The sequence below is a fragment of the Elephas maximus genome, chromosome 10, assembly GCF_024166365.1.
Source record: "Elephas maximus indicus isolate mEleMax1 chromosome 10, mEleMax1 primary haplotype, whole genome shotgun sequence".
Classification (NCBI taxonomy): domain Eukaryota; kingdom Metazoa; phylum Chordata; class Mammalia; order Proboscidea; family Elephantidae; genus Elephas; species Elephas maximus.
In genome coordinates this window covers 77,247,322-77,269,144 of record NC_064828.1, presented here as the reverse complement: position 1 = coordinate 77,269,144, position 21,823 = coordinate 77,247,322, and the positions used below count along the sequence as shown (strand labels likewise).

Sequence of the window (21,823 nt, the reverse complement as noted above, 5' to 3'; positions counted from 1 at the left end):
GCAACATCCTCACGATCGTTGTTATGCTTGAGCTCATTGTTACAGCCACTGTGTCAGTCCATCTTGTTGACGGTCTTCCTCTTTTTCAGTGACCTTCTACTTTACCAAGCATGATGTCCTTCTCTGGGAACTAGTCTCTCCTAATAACATGTCCAAAGTATGTGAGACGTAGTTTTGCCATCCTTGCTTCTAAGGAGTATTCTGGGTGTACTTCCTTCAAGACAGATTTGTTCCTTCTTTTGGCAGTCCATGGTGTATTCGGTTTTCTTCACCAGCACCATAATTCAGATGTATCAGTTCTTCCTCAGTCTTCTTATTCATTGTCCAGCTTTCACATGCATATGAGGCTATTGAAAACACCATGGCTTGGGTCAGGCACACCTTAGTCCTCAAAGTGACATCTTTGGTTTTTAAAATGACAGATCTTTTGCAGCAGGTTGCCCAGTGCAACGCGTCATTTGATTTCTTGACTGCTGCTTCCATGGGTGTTCATTGTGGATCCAAGCAAAATGAAATCCTTGACAATCTTTTCTCTGTTTGTCATGATGCTGCTTATTGGTCTTGTGAGGATTTTTGTTTTCTTTAGGTTGAGATGTAATCCATACTGAAGGCTGTGGTCTTTGATCTTCATCAATAAGTGCTTCAAGTCCTCTTTACCTTCAGGAAGCAAGGTAGTGTCATCTGCATATTGTCATTTGTAAATGAGTCTCTCTAATCCTGATGCTGCGCTCTTCTTCATATAGTCCAGCTTCTCAGATTATTTGCTCAGCATACAGATTGAATAGGTGTGGTGAAAGGATACAACCCTGACGCACATGTTTCTTGACTTTAAACCATGCAGTATTCCCTTGTTCTGTTCAAATGACTGCCTCTTGGTCTAAGTGCAGGTTTCTCATGAGCACAATTAAATGTTCTGGAATTCACATTCTTCTCAACATTATCCATAATTTGTTCTAGACACCTCATAATACCAGGCTATGAATGAAAAAGCAGTAAAATTCTACAGCCTCACAGGGTGGGAAGCCAGTGGTTCAGTAAAGAGTACCCTGGGTAAGTTCTTTTTTTTTAAATAATTTTTATTGAGCTTTAAGTGAACGTTTACAAATCAAGTCAGTCTGTCACATACAAGCTTATATACACCTTACTCCATACTCCCACTTACTCTCCCCCTAATGAGTCAGCCCTTCCAGTCTCTCCTTTCGTGACAATTTTGCCAGTTTCCAACCCTCTCTACCCTCCCATCTCCCCTCCAGACAGGAGATGCCAACACAGTCTCCAGTGTCCACCTGATACAAGCAGCTCACTCTTCATCAGCATCTCTCTCCTACCCACTGTCCAGTCCCTTCCATGTCTGATGAGTTGTCTTTGGGAATGGTTCCTGTCCCGGGCCAACAGAAGGTTTGGGGACCATGACCACCGGGATTCCTCTAGTCTCAGTCAAACCATTAAGTCTGGTCTTTTTATGAGAATTTGGGGTCTGCATCCCACTGATCTCCTGCTCCCTCAGGGGTTCTCTGTTGTGCTCCCTGTCAGGGCAGTCATCCGTTGTGGTCGGGCACCATCTAGTTCTTCTGGTCTCAGGATGATGTAAGTCTCTGGTTTCTGTGGCCCTTTCTGTCTCTTGGGCTCAGAGTTATTGTGTGACCTTGGTGATCTTCATTCTCCTTTGCTCCAGGTGGGTTGAGACCAATTGATGCATCTTAGATGGCTGCTTGTTAGCATTTAAGACCCCAGACGCCACATTTCAAAGTGGGATGCAGAATGTTTTCATACTAGAATTATTTTGCCGATTGACTTAGAAGTCCCTGGGTAAGTTCTAAGTGACAGTTTTCTAGTTCTGGCCTCAGCTATGGGATGTGAGAACATGAGTAAGTTGCTTGACTTCTCTGTACCTCATGGTAATATTGCCCACTCCTGTGGACTTCCTAGGGCTGCCATAAGAGCTAAGGGCTCTGAATTCATAGCTAAGGAGTGTACTATACATGCAGTATTACTGTGAATCTTGGGTGTGGTCCTGCTCAGAGATGAACTAGAAAGTGATGCTCAAACATTTTTGTGCATAAAATTTAGTAGGTCTGGGGTGGGCCCTGAGAATTTGCAGTTCTAACAAGCTCCCTGAAGATGTTGATGCTTTAGTCACTGGACCAACATTGAGTAGCAGAAGACTAGACTACGTAATCCATTCTACATCACGGATATTCTGGGTTGTTTTTTCTGGCTGCTCCCCAGGAAGCCTTTATTCAGCAGAGGGAAGGCAGGAGCGAGAGAACCATGTTCTACTCTGTGCTAGGTGCTTTACAGACATAGTTTAATTTATATCCCATGACAACCTTTAGGAGGCAAGTGGCATTCTTTTCATTTGACAGATAAGAAAATTGAAGCTCAGAGAAGTTAAAACTTGCCCAAAGTCACACAGCAAGTGGCAGAAACAGAATTCAGACTCCGATCTTTCTAATTTCAATGCCAATGGATGTCTCTTCCACTATCTTATAGCTCTCTTAGTTTCCCCTATCTAAAAATTATGCAAGATGTTGTTAAACATACAGTTTTCTGGGCCTCACAAGTTCTGACTCAGTAGGTCTGTGCAATCAAGGTAGCTGCATTTTTTAAAACTCACCCAGGTGATTCTAAAGCTGAGGGTCTACAAAGCACACCTTGAGAAACAGAACTCTCATGCAGCCTCTCAATACCAGGTGCAAAGCTGTTGTCTAGATGTAACTCTCAAACTTAAGCATGTAGTAGAATCACCTGAGAGCTTGTTGGTACAGAGTGCTGGCTCCACCCTCAGAGTTTCCTGATTCCTTAGATCTGAGGTGGGGCTCAAGAATTTGCATTTCTCACAAGTCCCTAGGTGCCACTGATGCTGCAGGTCTGGGGACCACACTCTGAGAGCCACCATCTTAGAAGCTTGCTATTTCAAGTGTGGTCCGTGGACCAGTTGCATCAGCTTCACCTGAAAGCTTAATGCAGCATCTCAGACCTCCTCCCGCACCTCCTGAATCAGAATCTGCACCTGAACGATCTGCAGGGATCCCTGGGCACCTTCAAGCTTGTTAAGTTCAGCCTTAGAGGAGTCAGAGTGAGAACTTCTGGGGATAGACTTAGAGAGGGAACATTCCTTCTTCCAGTAGAAAAGAAGACACTGAAGATGCAACAAAGAGAGAGGGTAGTGGCTCGAATGTATACCCCGAGGAGTCTGATGAGGACACTGAGAGGTGAGACAAGGAAAGGAGAGAGGACTCTGCTGTGGGAAGGCAGAGAGGACAGAGGCAAATTCTGAGGAAATGAGGTGGGCCTCAGAGGACAGGCATCATCAGGCAGATCCACCTTGCCCTTAGAAGAGCAGAAAAGGTGTTCTGTTGAGAGCACAGGGATGGGCTGAAGCCTTGGGCTGGGGGGAGGGCATTAGCTGTAGGGACTGTGACAGGTGAACACAGTATGAATGCAAATATGAACAGTGTGCTAAGCAGCTGCGAGGGCCTGGCAGAGGTGAGAAGGCATGACTCTGTAGGGAACTAAGGAAGGCCGGCTCTCTGACGTCCTGCACTGCTCAGCAGTGGAAAAAACCCAGCAGCTATGCAGGGAGAGGGATGGGGACGTGGATGGGCACAGGCTACTGCAGGCCAGGGGTGATTGGCAGGTGGCACAGTGGACCGGGAGAGTGTGTGGGAGCAGAGCTGAAGGAGTCGTTGGTTCCACTTGAAGATCCTTGGGCTGTTACCTTTTTTTAAATGAAAAAGGGAGGACCAATGTCACTGAACAAATTATGTAGAAATTGTTAAATGCGGACCTAATTTGCTGTGTAAACTTTCACCAAAAACACAATAAAATGTTTTAATAAAAGGGGGGGGGAGTTGAGAGGGGAAAATCCCTCAGAAGACACTCTATTTCTTCCACCATGTATTAGCGCATATAAGTAGCCGAAATTGAAGCATTTTACTTTACAGAGATGTTAAAACAAATTTTATTGGGTGGCCAGTAAGGGCGAGGTTGCAAGATGTGGGGTTTTGGGGTGCTCTGAGCCCCCAGAACTCTCCTGTCTTGGTCCGTGGCCACACAGCTAAGATGGGAGGAAAGGGGTGAGAAGAAATCAAAGCCCAGCCCCCACTGCCAGTGTACTTCCATAGCTTCTTGTCAGCCATGCCTCTTCTAACAGCCTGTTTCCATCTCTCCCTCCATCCCCTCTCTCACATGGAAAGGGTCCCCTAGTACTGAAAGCTCCTCTCTCAGCTGAGTCTTTGTCATGGACCCACTGGGAAACAGGAAGCTAAGCATAGTTAAGGCTTGTATGTGTAGTTAATAAATAACTCTTACCTTCCTCCAGGAAGCAGTGCAGGGGGTAGCATGGGCTCTCGCATCAAACAAATCTGTTTGAATCTCTGCTAATTGCTGTGCTGACCCTGGGTAGTTATTTTACCTCCCTGTGCCTTTGCTTCCCTCCCACTAAGCTCTGTGGTGGTCCAGTGGTATAATTCTCACCTTCCATGCAGGAGATCCAGGTTTGATTCCCAGCCAGCGTACCTCAAGTAAAGCCACCGACTCATCTGTTAAGCCACCACTCATCTGTCAGTGGAGGCTTGCATGTTGCCTTGTTGCTGAACAGGTTTCAGTGGAGCTTCCAGAATAAGATAAACTAGGAAAAAGACCTGGCGATCTCCTTTGAAAAATCAGCCAATGAAAACTCTATGGAGCACAAAGGACTGATCTTGTCGTGCATGGGGCCACGATGAGTTGTGGGCTGACTCGAGGGCAGCCAACCAAAAGCAACAAAGCTCTATGACAGCAGAGACCATATGTCTTTTTTTTTTTTTTTTTTCAGATTCATTTATTGTGAAAGTTTACAGATCAAGTCAGTCTCTCATACAAAAAGCTATACCCACCCTGCCGTGCACTCCCAGCTGCTCTCCCCTCAATGAGACAGCACATTCTTTCTCTCTACCCTGTATTCCCCGTGTCCATTCAACCAGCTCCTGTTCCCCTCTTCCTTCTCATCTAGCCACCAGATAGGAGTTGCCTGCATAGCCTCATGTATGTACTTGAGCCACGAAGTTCACTCCTCACCAGCCTCATTGTCTATCTTATCGTCCAGGCCAATCCCTGTCTGTAGAGTTGGTTTCGGGAATGGTTCCAATCTTGGGCTATCAAAGTGTCCAGGGACGACCATATGTCTTTTTCCGTGCTCTCTCCACACCTAGCGGTATGCAGGGCACATAGTAGGCTCCCATAAATGTTTGTCAGATAAAGGAAGTATAACCTTCTAACCGCACCCCTGATAACCACTTTGCACAAGGTACTGTCCTTTACCAGGCTTGCTCGGCTAGCATGAGGTTGTTGTTGTTGTTAGATGCCTATGAGTTGATTTCCTCTCATGCTGATCCCATGTGACAGTAGAACTGCCGCATAGGGTTTCATAGGCTGTAATCTTTACAGAAGCAGATTGCCATGTCTTTCTTCCTCAGAGCTGCTGGGTGAGTTCGAACTTTTGTTTAGCAGCTGAGTGTTTAACCACTGCGCCACCAGGGCTTCTTGAGGATGAGCTAGCTTTATAAAAATTAAAATGAACAAAATTTCTGGTACTCCTTGGAAGAAGGCACTATACCATGCAACAACAAGATGGTGCCAGTTTCTGAATTACTCTGGGAAGATGCAAATTCTTGATAATGGTTTGTCTGGGGAGGGACTTCAGGATGTTCTAGCCTGCCCCCCACCAAGACCAGGTGGCCCTTTTCTTGCCTCCCCCCTTCATCCTCTTCCTCTTCTCCGCTCTTTCTCAGTGCACATTGAAGAAGGGCGTACAGACAGTGCCCATTTGGAAAAGTAGAGCTCAATAGGTATGAATCAGCTTGGGCACGCGAAAAGTGATTCACGTCTGACCAACTTGGTTTATGCAATTCAGGTTGTCTGTTCTGAATTTTTTTCCCCTTTCTAATTAAATGATGATTAGTCTGGATGGTGAGAGGGGGGAGACTGAATTTAATCTTTCTGTTTTTGTGGAGAACTGGGGACAGGATGAATAAGGGGAGATGTATTCCCATCTGGCAAAGAACTAATGATAAGGTGGAATGGCTGTGATGTTGGGAATTTTGGCACCTTTGGGGTCTTCTGTGCTGTGCAGCCTGGTGATGTGTGGTCCAGAACTCTTTATCATATTCTCATCTGAAGACTGTCTCCAGGGAGTACATGAAGCTTAATTGACAGAGCTCTTGAATCACTGGGCACTGTGCCTGGGTACAGTTAGGGCTGGGGAGAGCGGTGATGATAAATGCATCTACCCTCATCTCTCTGCCATCACTCAGATTCAAGCCCAATCCTAGCTGACTTCTTTTGCTGCAAATTCTCCTGGATATGTTTCTGCCCTGGGGTGGTTTGCCAAATCCTTTATATTTCCTGTGTCCTGTGACACCTTGGCCCTTAAGCCCCTGGGAAGATGAGCCTGAGAACCCTGGTTGTGCTCCCCCAATGACATACCATACCCCTGCCTTTTCATATGGTCACTGACAGTCACTCACTAAGTGCCTGCCATGTACCAGCCACTGTACTAGGTTACAGTGAGAGGAGCTGCAATTGACTGAATACCTATCATGTGCCAGGCACCATATCTCGCTTGGTCTTCTCAGCAACCCTCTGAAACAATTGGTTCTTGTGGTTGTTAGGAGCCATCAAGTCGGTTTGGACTCACAGCGACCCTGTGTACAACAGAACGAAACACTGCCTGGTCCTGCGCCATCCCCACAATCGTTGTTATGTTTGAGCCCATTGTTGCAGCCACTGTGTCAGTCCATCTCATTGAGAGTCTTCTTCGCTGACCCTCTACTGCACCAAGCATGATGTCCTTCTCCAGGGACTGATCCCTCCTGACAACATGTCCAAAGTATGCGAGACATAGTCTCGCCATCCTTGCTTCTAAGGAGCATTCTGGTTGTACTTCTTCCGAGACAGATATGTTCATTCTTCTGGCAGTCCATGGTATATTCTATATTCTTCTCCAACACCACAATTCAAAGGCATCAATTCTTCAGTCTTCCTTATTCATCGTCCAGCTTTCACATGCACAGGAGGCAATTGAAAACACCGTGGCTTGGGTCTGGCGCACCTTAATCTTAAGGTAACATTCCAAATGATTGGTAATATCCGTATTTTATTGGCGAGGAAATGGAGGCGCAGAGGAGCAAAGTGCCCAAAGTCATAGCTGTGAGTTAAGTGGCTAGAGTCAGGATTCAAGCTCAAGCCTGACTTCAAAGCCTCTGCTCCTTCTATTAAACAGTGCCTCCTGCTATAGACAGGCGTTAGTCAACAGCAGAGATCCACTGAGGACTTCCGCTTGGCAGGCCTTCGCTAGTTGCTCTGGGCTTCATACACACCATGATGAGGCAAGGGTTGGAACAGTCCTCTATCTCTCTAGTCTCTGACTGCCTTCCCCACATTCAAAACAGTACTGTAACCCCTCCTGGTTACTAATAAGGCAGAGAGTGAAAACCCAGCCAAATGAGGTAGCTTGCTATTCCTAGGGATAAGAATTCCAGGGTGGATAAACAGAGGTGATTTTCTTCAGAAGTACAGTATAAATAGGAAGACTTCACACGCGAGTAGAGTGAGACACATTTTGGGGCTGTTGATTGAGGCAGTGATGAATTCTCCCATGTTCAATCTGCCTTCCTCTGCTTCCCCAGAGCCCTTTCCTGCTGGTCACTCTCAGCTCAGTGAGGAAAGCAAGCCCCATTCAAAGCTCCAGACACTTCCTTGGGGTCAATTTTTGGTTAAAGAAGTCCCTTACCTTATGCCATCTCTCTGCCAATTAAACCAAAGGGAAATCTCAAGTGTGAGTGCCCTGGGCCTTTACTATGCAGTACTTTGTAAAGTTCTGAACTTCACAGTTCAGTTCTTACTCTTTCTAACTGTCCTGCTTTCTCCCTTTCCTCAGGCGTTGACTTTAAGATGAAGACCATAGAGGTAGATGGCATCAAAGTACGGATACAGATTTGGTGAGTTGGGTAGGAGGAAGGCCCTAGACTGCTCCCCAGCTGCCTCACCATGTGTAAAAGCCCTAGGCTGCATCTTGGATAATGACCACCTCTCTGATGGAGAGAAGTCTCAAAAGATATGAACTCCAATTTCGTTTTAAGAAATTTTATGAGATTGACCACAAGTCATAAGAAGGCAGGACTGAGAAGGAATTGGCAAACTAACCACTGTGGGTTTGTCTTAGGATAAGGCTGTGCCCCACTAAAGTCAAGATTGGAAGGAGGGAGGGACCCTAGTGAGAATTTCTCAGTACAGCACAGCTGCTATAGCTCTTGAAGGCCTGGAAGCACTGCCTTTGCCAGCATTTGGAGCTGATGCCCAATTCCAGAACAGTATAGGCATTGCCTTCAGAGGTCCCACAGGGACTGTGGGTATGGCAGCAATACCCCCCACTCCCCATCCAGCCAAGTCTGGCCACAATGGCCAAATTCTGGAGAGTTTCCTAAAGCTGAGTTATGGTTGCGACTCTCAGTCCAGATATAGTTGTCAGGAGGGGCCAAGGCACTGCCGAACTTTTGGCAGTGCCAGCGTAGATGTCTGGGCCTCTCCTGCAGAGTCAGGTATGTTTGGACTCCTTCAAGGATCAAAGCTCCACTGATTTTCACCCTGCAGCTCCCCAGTTTTTCCTGCAAGGGCACAGGGTCTCCCCAGTTCCTGCTTCTCCCCTCTCTACCTGGCTTCCTTGGTTCCTGCTCCTCTGAGGGACTGGCTTTCTACTGCAGGGATACAGCGGGGCAGGAGAGGTATCAGACCATCACAAAGCAGTACTATCGACGGGCACAGGTGAGCCGCCATTCTCAGGGTTCAGAGGTGGGAAGCTGCCACGCAAACTCCCAGCTCTGGGTGTTTGAGTTATTTGTGCTACTGACCCCCAAAATAGGGCTTTCAGATTGCCTACTGGGGAGGGGCAGCCTCAAGGGAAGCTTTCAGTTGTTGCTGATCATTCAGTCTCCATTATTCACTGAGTACTCACTACAGGCAGGTCCTCATAAGCCCCCTCACCTCCAACTTCCACCCTGGCCAAAGACCTAGGTCAAAGCATCCAGTGTCCTCCAGTCCCAGGGAGTTCAGCAATGAGCCTAGGAAGCTGAAGCATTGAAGGTCTGAGAGGGAAGGTGGTGTTTCTGGGTACTGGGGGAACCTCATAACTAAGCTGGGAGAAGGGGCAGAGAGTGGGACCCAGCATTTAAGGTACCACACACCCCTTTTGGACCATGACTGTGCATTGTCTGTGTGTGTCTTTCTCCCCCATCTCCCTCTCTTTGTTTCTCTCAGGGAATATTTTTAGTCTACGACATTAGCAGCGAGCGCTCTTACCAGCACATCATGAAGTGGGTCAGTGATGTGGATGAGGTAGGAGACCCACCACATTGATAGGGGTAGGGAAAGGGGGCCTCAGAGGGGAAAGCAAAGTGAGAGCCAGATGGGAAGGGCTGAAGCTGTCAGGGTTGGTGAGTAAATGCTACCAGGAAACCTTGCCTTCCACACCCCAGTGGCCCCTTGGATGAAAACTTGTGGGTAAGTAAGACATGGGGAAGAAGCCACGGCTGCCATATCTTCCTGCTTCATTCTCTGCCAGGCCTCATGGCAGTTTCTTCCCCAGAAGTGAGTTAGTTTAAAGCCCTACCCTGTGAATAGCTTCCTTCCTGAAATCTCAGGACCAAGCATAGTTGACAGACTGGGGTCCTGGTCCTGGCTCTGCCATATGGCTGTAGAGCTGTAGGTAAGCCATTTGAACTCTCTGGGTTCCCAGTTCCTCATCTGTAGAATGAGGGGTTAGACTAAGCCCATTGTTCATTCCAGCTCTGATACCAGTTGTCCAACCCAAGGGAGCACCAATTATAATATCTTCTACGCTAAGCTGTCCCCATGACATCCTTCCAGGACCCCTGGGGTCAGCATGGCGCCTGCATCCAATCAGTCTGTTCTGTCCCTAGGGCTCTTAAACTTAGTGCTGATTTGGAAACCAGTATAGACTGTATGATAGGGGAGAGGGGAGGGAGAAGCAGCACTCACTGGGAGTTAGACCTACCCTTTGTCCCTAGTATGCACCAGAAGGCGTACAGAAGATTCTCATAGGGAATAAGGCTGATGAAGAGCAGAAACGGCAAGTGGGAAGAGAGCAAGGGCAGCAGGTAAGTGGGAGTGAGCCGGCTGAATCCATCCTTGGGTCTCTGGCTGCACTTTCAGGGCCAGGCATAAGAACTGGGGTCCAGGCGTCTGTTCACCATCATCAGCTCCTCCCACGCCTCCCACAGTACCCCAAGGCTCTGGGCAACTCGCCATCCTTAGAGAGTTTGCCTCCTGTCCTTCTGGTCAGTGGTTTTGGGTCCATCCTGAAACAAAGACTTCTTGGACAGCAATTCTCTCCAGTCCAAGTCCCAAAAAACAAAATTATCCTCTTTAAGAGATGGTCTCCATGTTAGTGATGAAGAACTCCAAGTTACTGACTTTTCTAACAGCATCAAGACATAGCTACCATTTTACAGTCAGGAAATATCACTCCCACCCCCCACCCTCCTCCATACACTCCTGCTCCTTTCTCCTTACCCTTGAAAGAGGTAAGAAGGAAAATGAGGGAAGGTAAAGGACCATGGTTGGAGAGGCCATGGGGGCAGAAGGGGTAGGAGGAGGGCACTGAGGGAATTTCCAAACATACTGGGAGACCGTCCTCACAGAGATCAGAAAGATTGGTGTTTCTGAGATAAGAGTCATCCACCCATTCCGGGGGCCTCAAGACCTTTTCTTGCCTTCTTCATTTAATAGCATTCCACTAACACTTAAAATAAATTTTTTTTTTTTGGCTATTAAAATATAACACATGGTCATTCTAGAACAATTTGAAAGTAGAGACAAAACCTTTTATAATAGTATTTATTGAGCACTGTATGTCTGATGGAAACTCTGGTGGCACAAACGTCAGCAGTTCGAATCCACCAGGCGCTCCGTGGAAACTTTCTAGGGCAGCTCTACTCTCTCCTGTAGGGTCACTAAGAGAATTGACTCGATGGCAATGGGTACGGGTATGTCTGGTGTGCTGTGCTAGGCAAGTGCTTTTAGATGCATGACCCTATTTAATCATTCCACAACCTTGGGCAAAAGGCACAACTATCATCCCATTTAACAAATGATGAAACTTGGGCTTAGAGAGAATAACTTGTCCAAAGTCGTACAGCTGCTAAGCGGCACCACCAGTATTCAAGTCTGGGTCTGTTTGACTCCAAAGCTCGTGTTCTTCATTAAGATGTAAAACATTTTGGTGTCATTGTGTCCTGGTGTATGATGTATATAATGGCTATGTGGATGGGTTATGGGTTATGGGTGTTGAGGGGGAGAGTATTTGTAGAGCACCTTTCCCATTCTGTGCTAGCCCATGCCTTAGAAAGAGCTCCCAGTCTGGTCTGAGAACTTACCTACTCTGGGAAACTGTCAGGACACAGCCTGGTCTGTAATATGATGGCAGAAGGATGTGCCAGGTGCTGTGAGAGCCTCCCTTCTCTGACTGACTCCCATTTAGAAATGTTCTTCTCTTGCAGCTGGCTAAGGAGTATGGCATGGACTTCTATGAAACAAGTGCCTGCACAAACCTCAACATTAAAGAGGTGAGATCGTTGGAGACCAGCTGCCCTGTTCTCTGGCTGAGTCCAGCAGAGTGGGGTGGCAAGAGGAGGGGGTGGCAGATAGAAGCTACAATAGTGGAACCTCCCCTTTTGGGCAGGTACACGGCAGCAAGGGAAAGAGGAGGAGATGCTGACTAACATGTGCCCCTTGGTTTCCCAGTCTTTCACACGTCTGACAGAGCTGGTGCTGCAGGCCCACAGGAAGGAACTGGATGGTCTCCGGACACATGCCAGCAATGAGTTGGCACTGGCAGAGCTGGAGGAGGATGAGGGCAAACCTGAGGGCCCAGCAAACTCTCCAAAAACCTGCTGGTGCTGAGGGTCCTGTGTGGGGCACCCTATACAATACCCCTGTTCCCTCAGGAGGCCTCTGGGCAGACGGGAGCCTGGGCTTTTCCCCATTGCTGTCCTCTCATTTGGATGACCCTGTTGAATATCAGTAGCTGCTACTCCCCCCTGCCTGGCCCTGACAGCATCTCTGCCGTCATCTCTGAGCAGCCTTGCCCCCAGCCCTCTCCCTGGAGTGGTATCCTTCAACCTGTTTCCCCAGCCATAAGCCTGCTATGAACCCTGAGTGCTGTGAGCACGGTCTAATCGCCCCAGGCTCCCCAGACGATGGCTGACTGGGGTCAAGGCCACTTTAAGGCTTCTTCTTTCTCAGTACATTTTGTCTCCTGTCTGCTTTTTCTTTCTTCTTCCCACTTCTTGTTCTTTGTCCTTCTTCTACACTGTATTTTGTATCAAAGCCCCTCAGAGCCCTTTTCCTCTGTGTCTCACTGTATGGCTGCTGGTGCAGCTTCTTTCTTTCCTTCCTTCTTAACCCTGTCCAAGGGAATGGGCCCAGGCTTGTGGGGATGTTCCATACCCTTTGCTCCAGGGAGAACTACCCCCCGGCTTTGTGGGTGGGCCAAAAGCTGCAGGGTGCTTCTTCCTATCCTCCCTGCCCCACCGCTCCCTTCTTGTGCCATGTGCCTGTCTCCCCAGTGATCTGGGAAAGTGGAACATCAAGGTAGGGAGGAAACACTAACCTGGTGGGCCGCAAGCCTGGGGCTGTCCTACCTCTACTTGCTCCCCAAGCCTGAGCTTTGGTTTCGCTTGGCTGCCTGCCTGCCTGCCTGTCTCTCTGGAGGAACCGAGCTTAGAGGTAGTGCTCCAGAGAAGAAGAAAAAAATGGTGAGGGGTGGCAGGGATAAAAAGTCACCTCCATTCTCTACCTCCCATGCAGTGTGGACACAATTTCTCTCCACCTGGGCTCCTGAACTTACAGATGTGGGCCAGGACCTGAGGGCACTGCAGGGGCAGGAGAGCGCTGGGGCCGGTGACACTGACAAGTCACCATGCACTCCAGGAAGAAGAGCATCTGGAGACAAAGGACTAGCTCCTACATCAGGTTAAGAGCCAGGGAGAGCAGGCCAGGGACAACACTGCAACCAGAGGGGGATGTGGCAGCAGCAGGGCCTGCTGGGCTCCATCATCCATTTCTTGTGGGAGAAGAACGTTTCCCCACGATCCTCTGGCAGAGGTGAGAGGAGCTGTAACCACCTCAGTCTTTCACTGAACTCAACCTTCAGCTCTCAAGGTTTTCCTGGGATCCAGCATTTGTGAGAGAAGGGCAAGGACCTTACGGGACGAAAGAAGGAAGGCCCTGCATAGACATGGTTGGTGCTGTTCTCTTCAGCCTTCAAGATAAAGTGTTCATCTTGCCCTTCTAGCTCCTGAATAGGACTCTTGAGGGTTTGCCAACTGTGCTGTGGCTACAGGTAGTGGGAATAGGGCTTCCTCCGCCAGAGTTCTTTGTTCAGGAAGAAGTTTCTTTAAACCCATGTGGTTTGAGAGTAGCTTGAAAGTGAAGGAACAAGTTGATTACCACTCCTACTAGGGTCCCTTCCTAGTCCCTACCTACATGGTGGGAGAAGTCCAGATAAGAGGATCATTCTCAAGCTATATTAGCTGCAACCACATGGCTGGGACAAGTATTGGGCATGGAGCATTCTTCAACTTAGAACCAAAATCTAGGGCACACACATCTGAAGGAATCCTCCTTACTCCTCCAAAAAAGGTGGGGGTGCAAAATCACCAGATCTTTCCTCTTGTCTCTTAACAAACCAGGAAACAGCCAGCAGGAGAGGTAGCTCAGGATTAAGGAACAGGGTAGGTTAGCATAGTAGCAGGAAGAGGAGTGCAGGAATAGTTATAAATCATTAGCTAACGAGAAACTTTGCTGAGTCTAGGATGAAGCCATGGCTATGGCTGGGGATGCTTCCTTGAGGACTGACTCCCTGGGTACCAAGACATATGCAGCATCACATATGGGGCTGGGGAGGTTGGCAGTGCCAACCCTCAGCCTGCCCTCAACCAGGGACTTCAGTAAGGGGAAGTTATACTGGGCACTGGTGCCAACCTGTGGGTCAGTGTTGCAGCTTTCCCTGAAGATTGGGCAGAGCACCATTGCCTTTCTCCCAGCCCCCTCAGGAAAGAGGGACTACGTTTTTACTGTACCCTAGGGGTTCTGGAAGAGATCACTTGGGGTTGGGACTCTATGGACTGATTAGCCCTATCCACAAGGGCCATTGCTGGGGAAAGAGATGAGGGCAGAAGGAGGGATTGGAATTTTAGGGTGGAGTTAACAGTTACTAGGTACCAGAATTGGCCTCTCACCCGTAAACTCCAGTCGAAGAGGTGACCTGGGATCTGGCATTAGTCCAGGCTGTTGAGCAGGCCCACCTGGCCTGTTAACATCACCACCTCTGCACCTGCTGTCTTGAGACTCAGCCCAGCCCCCAGGCACCATGCTCTTGAGCCCCCACCATCTCCCTATGACGGGTGAACTTTGTGTACTGTGTCTCGGGTCCATTATATGAATTGTGATCAGGGTTCATCTATTTTAAACACGGATGTTTACAAAATAAAGAATATTTCAAACCACAGGTGTGGCAGCCTGTATTGAGTCCCTTGGAGTAGGTCTCACTTAGGCCCTGGCAGTGATGGAGGAGGGGGTGAGGCAGTGCTGGGGAAAGAGGTTCTGGAAGACTAAAGCCACAGCCGTGGATTGGCAATGGAATCAGCAAACACTGTCCTCCAATTTGTACCTTCTCTTACGTTACTTGCTGGGGAGCCCAAAGCAAAGTCCCCAGGCCCTGCAATAGGCTTACCTTGCAGAAATAAGATGAAGCACAAGGAAGAACTTGCTAACATGTCATTGGGTGAATGCTGAACATCTGTGTTCTGAGGGAAATCTCTAAAGTCGATGGTTTTCGTCTATTTTGGATGGAACAGGTCTTCCTGAAGGCATGAGGAGAGATTAATCTCAGGGGATCAAAGGCAGACTAGGATCTCAGCACTCCATGAGGTATTTAATACCACACTTCGGCGTACAGGGTTGTATGAAGTAGAATGCAGTAAAGATAGCGTGAAGAAGGAAGAAGTAAAACAAGGCAGGCCAATAATAGCCTAAGATCTTAACCTGCACTTCTCAGTTTTATATACTTCATCTCCTTTGACCCCAACAATTGCTGTGTGAGATAGGGAGGGTGGTTATCTTTATCCACATTCAACAGATAAGGAAACAGCTTACAGACGTTAAAAGATTTGCCTAGTGGCACCAAGTAACAGTGGCAGAGTTGGGCTAGAAACCACAGAATTGGAACCTCCGGAGGGTAAAGCTTTGGCATCTCTAGAAAAATCTGTAGGTGATTCTCATTTGCAGCCAGAGTCGAGAACCACCCACCTAGGCTTTCTGCCTACTAAGCCAATGCTGTTTCCACAACAACCACCGTCCCTGTGGAAAGTTGTGGGAGTCACGGCCAAAGTCAGAAGCTGCTGGCGAGTGGGGCCAGATGAGGTAAAGTTGGAAATGAGGTATTTTAGTAGAACCTTGTCAGTTTTATTCAATCATGAAAGGTGAGAACCTGGGAGACTCATAAGGGTTCTAGGTTGTACCTGGACAAAAGGAAAGAGGAGGAAACCCCCTCGAGGCTCAGAATCTTCTACGGCCTTACTAGAGAGGGATCCTAAAAGAGCAGCCAATAAGAGGTGTCTGGAAGCCCAGAGAGTACTGAGGAAGCTCTAGGCATGCAGATAAATCTCTAGGAAGCTGATGTCATTACAAGTTTTGCCCATTGTCAGTACGAAGTCCTGGCTCAGTGGCTTGATAGGGAGGCCTATTGGCTGCTTCTAAGAACTCCGAGACACAGCTGGGGACATATGTCACTCTGCTCTTCCTGCCAGCTCTTCTAGTGGCAGAAGTCCCCATTCCCACTTAGGTAATGGAGGCTTCTTTTTAGAAGCAGCCTTTTGGGATATATAGGTCCCTGCATGCTATGAACAGCCATGGAGCAGGTTACAAAGACAGAAAAGCTGAACACTCCTTAGCAAGTAGTTCTTCCCTCTCTTCAACAAATTGGATCCTCGAGAACAGCTGCTCCCCAGCCTTGCTTGTTTGCTCTGTTCAAGCAGACAGTTCCCAATGGATGTGTACCTGCGAAAACACTCTCTAGCAGTGAACATTTGCATTGTTACTGAAAATTTCACTCTAAAATCCCAAAGCCAGGTAAAGCCTAATTGTCCGTTTTACTGATAGAGAAATCAAGGCACTAAAAAAAAAAAAAAAAAATTGAGTCAGTGGGTGCTTGGAAGAATAAAGTGGCAATTATGGTCTTTTTCATTTCTGTGAGCTTCTAGGGTAGGTTCCCATGGTTGACCTTAGCAGAAACTCAGATGACCTATAATATATGACATGGCTGGTGTTGAAAACTCCATGAATGTCCTGGCCGGCTCTTCAGCCACAGTGGGTTCATCTCCTGCCCACTTTCTTTGGTGCGGAGATGACCAGCACAAGCCTGTCTCTGAAAAATCTTCGGGACTGAAGCTTTGTTTAAGGGGAGATAGGTGCAGCTCAGCCACCTTGAGTTTACACCCTGTTCTCTGATTCCTCCTCTCCCTTATCACAGTGATGACTGCACCTTCTTTGTCAGGGAGGCAGGGGGCAGCATGGGGTATGTAGATGGTACAGTGCAGAGGCAGGGCAGACATGTTCTCCAGGACAAGAAACACCTCTCACTGAAAGACTTTTCAAGACTTCATCTCTTCAATCGGGTTCAAGCTGAGGCACTGAAAGCCATTATTTCTAGAAAAATCACATACTTTCCTCCTAAGGTTCCCTTTGATTTTGTGTTTGTGGAAAGCAACAGCCAAAGAGAAAAATTTGAACAGTGATATTTCAGTTGTAGCCTGAGTCGGGCAAACACGAGCCCCAATTCTCTTCCTCATCTTTCAGGTCTCAGCAGGCCCTGACCTCTCACTGCACAATTCAGAGCTTGGCACTCAGCAGGCATTCAATAAGTGTCTGTGCCAAGTGAAAACAACTTGCTGGGGCAAGTAGGAGTCAATCCTTGTGCATCTCTCCCTCCTTTTTTTCCTCCCCATTTGGCTTTTAGGGTTCTAGTTTCCTGCAAGTAGTTAATTATTCATGTCTGCTCAGAGGTATCAAATTGGCCCTTCCCAGGTTACGACTAAGGTGGGGCAGGGAGGTGGCTTTGTTCAGAGTCTGTAAATAGGAGGAGTAAGCTCCTTGTTCAAATAACACTTACAAGTGGGTGACTATTTTTGCTAAGTCATCCTGGGGATGCTCAAAGCCCCATTCTGAGATCCTTTCTTTCCTCCTTCCTGGTTCATTCCTTCTTCCCCTCCCTTTAATAGGCCCTTAAGTGGGCTCCCTCCACTCTGCAGGGCTCACTCTGTGCTGTTACCATGACTCACATTGCCAAGTCCTTCTACGACCTAAGTGCTATCAGCCTGGAGGGGGACAAGGTAGATTTCAACACATTCCGAGGCAGGGCAGTGCTGATTGAGAATGTGGCCTCGCTCTGAGGCACAACCACCCGGGACTTCACCCAGCTCAACGAGCTGCAATGCCGCTTTCCCAGGCGCCTGGTAGTTCTCGGCTTCCCTTGCAACCAATTTGGACATCAGGTGAGGGGTCCTTTGTATTGTACCCAAGGAGCTGGGCTGATGTAGCTTGAGGGGGATGAGGAAGGGTGTGAGTGAGTATGTGTGTTGGAGTGTCTGGAATTGTGGGGTATGTTTTGTTGATCTAGGTCTTTAGGTGAATACCGAGGAGAAGTGTATATGATTCTCACGGTCTGTACCTCTTAGTTTTGAGATTAAACACTGTTTATTGTCTCCTCGCTATACTCCATGAGAGCAGGTACCACACCTGTTTTTGTCTCTATTGTGTCCTCAGTGCCTAGGGTATAGAAACCAAAACCAAACCAAACCAAACCTGTTGCTGCCCAAGTCGATTCCGACTCATAGCAACCCTAAAGGACAGAGTAGAACTGCCCCACAGAGTTTCCAAGGAGTGGCTAGTGGATTCGAACTGCTGACCTTTGGTTAACAGCTGAGCTCTTAACCACTGCACCACCAGGGCTCCAGGGTATAAATGTTCTTGTTAGGTGCCGTTGAGTCGGTTCCGACTCATTGCGACCCTCTGCACAACAGAACATTATAGAAGGCACCCATTAAGTATTTATTGAATGAATGAGCAGAGGAAATAGAACAAGAATCAAACTAGGATCGGATTGACTTAGGAGACCTTAGTTCTACCTAGTCTTGGTTCTGCTGTTTAAGGGCTCTGTGCCCTAGAAATAGTCGTTCAAATTTTGTCTTAGTTTCCTCAACTATAAATTGAGGCTAATACCACTTATCTCATAGGGTTATTGTGAGGTTCAGGTGATATAAAAGCAACCTAAAAAAAAATCAAGTATTATACAAATGCAAACAACTTGTTTATTTAGATTGAAGGCTTAAAAAAATAAATCAGCCATGTGGAAAGTAAATACAGGGGTGGGGTAACGGTTCACAGCGAGCATGTGTCTCCTCTCTGGGTCACGTGTACATCTCTGTCTCTGACTAATGGACCAAGTTGTTATAGATCTTTAGCCCACACACCTCGAGTTATCTTTTAAGTGATTTTTCTCTTTCCACTTATGATTTTAATGGCACAAGCAGGCAGAATGTCCCTAAGTGAACGCTCTATTATAATCCCCTTAGTTCAATTCACAGTGGCGTGAAGACAAGGAAGATTAGCAGAGATATAAGCAGGAAGGCTGAAGTGTCATTGGCTGTGACAAACCTGAGCCAAAACCATTACTGCTCTTGCTCTTCCTTTCCTGTCTCAGTCCTCTTAATAGGCTTTGTCGTGGCAGGGGAGATGGAAAGGGCAAAACCCCTTTAGGGGTCTCTCTCTTGCCCTAGAGGTGCCTCCAGCCTTATGCCATCATTCCAGCCTAGCTAGTTGTTAGAGGGAGTCCATAACCTGCCAGAAGTCAGCTAGCCATTTGCCTTAAGAGATAAGAATTCTAATAGAGATCAACTCTAGGCTCGTGGTGACCTGATGCCTCAAACTGACTGTACTAATTGGCTCTAGCAGGTCAGAGGGAGAAACTCTCTCCCAGAGGAAGATATCTGACTCCTAAACTGGGGTGGAATGGGAGAAAGACAGGATCATGAATAAGGATTCTCGTGGAACTTTTGGGGTTATTAGGTGGGGAATGCTGAGGAGAGATAGGACAGGGATGGCAATGGGGAGGCAGTGAGGACAGGTAACAGTTTCAGAGCTAAAGCATTCATAGTTGAGGCTAGTGAGCAAACAGGAGGTACAAAAGTCTTGGGATAGCAGCCTCTAAGTTAAAGGAGTAATAATTACATATTCACAACCTTTAGCCCTCAAGCACTTATTCCCTTAACTTCCCCTTCCCCTGGGCCTAGTCCCAGCCCTAAACCCTCTATCCTAGTTAATTCATGCCTAGTGGTCACTAAGTGACCACCTAGGACATTCATTGTTGTCTCTAACTTGCTTTTCCTTTGTGGTATGTGAGAACTAGACTTACTTGGATGGGGTCTTCTTTCATCAGAGCCTCCTCCTACCTGTGCTTTAGTTCTAGGATGAGGCAGGATGAAAGCAAGAAGCTATAAATCCCATTCCTTTGAACCTCAATTTCATCCTTAGTTCAATGAACTGAGTAAGGCAGAGGCAAAGGCAATACTCAACATTTCCATAGTTAAAAGCAATAGACACAAATCCAGAGCAGAGGAGAGGGAAGGTAGTGGCAGGGTGTGTACATACGTCTGTATAGGTAGGTGGGTAGGTAGGTAAGTAGAGTGTGCTAGGCAGTATAACCTGAGATCTCCTTTCCCTTTCTTTCTTCTGCCCTCATCTCAAGGTTTCTTGAAGCTTCAAACAGATACCCTAAGAACTGCTCAGGGTAGATTGGAAAGAGATGCAACAGCTCAAAAATGCTAAATCTTTCAGTATAAGAACAGCCAAACTAGAACTGCAAGAATTTTCGGAAACCATCAAACAATAACTGTGAGCGGGAAATTCCAAGTCAAGAATAGGCCAAAACAAATGGAGAAAGAATAGAGAAAGAGAGAAGGGGAATGAAAAAAAGAATGATCTTGGAAGGGAACGGGGGTAAAAGATTTGCATGGTATGGATCTTTCAGTTCCCCCTTCCCTTTTCCATGCTCTTTGTCTTTTTCCTTCCTCAGGAGAACTGTAAGAATGAGGAGATCCTGAACAGTCTCAAGTATGTCCGCCCTGGAGGTGGCTTCCAGCCCACATTTACCCTTGTCCAAAAGTGTGAGGTGAATGGTCAGAACGAGCATCCTGTCTTCGCCTACCTGAAGGACAAGCTCCCCTACCCTTATGATGACCCACTTTCCCTCATGACCGATCCCAAGTTCATCATTTGGAGCCCTGTGCGCCGCTCAGATGTGTCCTGGAACTTTGAGAAGTTCCTTATAGGGCCGGAGGGGGAGCCCTTCCGACGCTACAGCCGCACCTTCCCTACTATCAACATTGAGCCTGACATCAAGCGCCTCCTCAAAGTTGCCATATAGATGTGAGCTGTTCAGCACACAGATCTCCCACTCCATTCAGTCCCTCAGTATCCTTCCTTAGGATTCAGTGTGCCCTCAGGGCTAAGCTTTCCCTTGAGATCATTCTGCTTCACTGAAGAGCCTGCCTTTCCAGTCTGCCTATTTCCTTTCCCTCTCCTAACCCTCTGGTTGCTGATTCGACATAGAACTCCAAGACTTGGGTAGGCTCTGGACCTTCGCAGAATGATGGCACCTTCCTAAACTCAGTGGGTGGTGTCTGAGAAATGTGAAGGGCCTAGGGCCAGCCTGCTAGATGAGTTTAATAAAGGGCAGGTGTGGAAATGGTGAGGCTCTGTGTCTTTTTCCTTGATAAATGATAGAGGGTAAAAAATTGCAGGTGAAATAGAGAAGCTGGTAGCACACAAAGGTTTGACAGAGGAAGGCTTTGACTGAGGGGACACCCAATCACTGCCTGGAAAGCGGGCTCCGGTCAAGGTCTACCGAGGCAGTTGGAATTGCAGGAAATGCAAATTGAATCATTACTTTATTACTCTTCTCCAGAAGTGGATAAAACAAGAGGGTGGTAAGGGAAGCAAAGAAGAGGAAAACACCCTTTTGGGCCCTTTGGTTGAGGTTACTGGGAGGTCAATTAGAAGATCACAACTGGGAAGATGTCATTCTGTTTGTGGGTACTGAGCCAACTAAATACTGTCTGCGCTTTGAGAAATTCCTGGAAAGTCAATCTGGTCAACTTTTACTGATAACACGGGTATGAAGGTGCAGTTACTAGAAATACAAAGAGCATTTTATCCTTTTTCCTGATCATCTTACGGAGTAATATTTATTCTTGAATGTTTGCTAGACAGATTCTTTTAAGTTCACATTCTATCCCATTCTTCTCAAACTCATATATTCACAAACTCAGGCACAAGACAAACATGTTTAGGCATGAATGACTAGGTTCATTTCTCCTTCCATGGGAGTGGGGTTGGAAGAAGGCCTGCTTTCATACCTGCCAATGTAACAGCTGTTCACTGTAGAACAGACTTCTGCTAAACAGCTTTGTAAGGATGGTGCCCCAGATTCCTCATCCAGCGTAGGTCTATTAAAAAAGTACCAGCACCACCAGGGCCAGGTCCTATCATGTTCTGGAAAAGATCTGCTGGAAGGCCATTGCTCCTGTCACTTTGCCCCACAAACTGTCCTGGAACCTTTCCATTTCGCCTTTCTTCCCTTTGACCACTAGATGGCATATTTTACTACTCTTCATTGAAGTCCTTGAAGGCCGGTTCTCCAACTGGA

General features: G+C 47.4%; 2 protein-coding genes across 3 annotated transcripts in view; both read left to right on the top strand.

The window, feature by feature from the left end:
* Window positions 1-14,645, top strand: part of RAB15 (RAB15, member RAS oncogene family) — a 29,196-nt gene extending 14,551 nt beyond the window's left edge. The window contains exons 2-8 of one of the 2 annotated variants that reach the window (XM_049898243.1): window positions 6,940-7,105; window positions 7,922-7,982; window positions 8,745-8,805; window positions 9,298-9,375; window positions 10,068-10,157; window positions 11,559-11,624; window positions 11,803-14,645. In XM_049898243.1, the coding sequence (XP_049754200.1) occupies window positions 7,936-7,982; window positions 8,745-8,805; window positions 9,298-9,375; window positions 10,068-10,157; window positions 11,559-11,624; window positions 11,803-11,961 (501 nt within the window). In that variant the 5' untranslated portion in view covers window positions 6,940-7,105; window positions 7,922-7,935 and the 3' untranslated portion in view covers window positions 11,962-14,645. The remainder of the gene's footprint in view (window positions 1-6,939; window positions 7,106-7,921; window positions 7,983-8,744; window positions 8,806-9,297; window positions 9,376-10,067; window positions 10,158-11,558; window positions 11,625-11,802) is intronic. The other variant, XM_049898242.1, reaches the window with a different exon arrangement.
* A 2,625-nt stretch (window positions 14,646-17,270) lies between these two features.
* GPX2 (glutathione peroxidase 2) lies at window positions 17,271-21,592 on the top strand. The gene is made up of 2 exons (XM_049898244.1): window positions 17,271-17,612; window positions 20,192-21,592. The coding sequence occupies exons 1-2, from the start codon at window positions 17,391-17,393 to the stop codon at window positions 20,540-20,542; spliced, it is 573 nt and encodes a 190-aa protein (XP_049754201.1). The 5' UTR covers window positions 17,271-17,390; the 3' UTR covers window positions 20,543-21,592.
* Window positions 21,593-21,823: the final 231 nt, after the last annotated feature.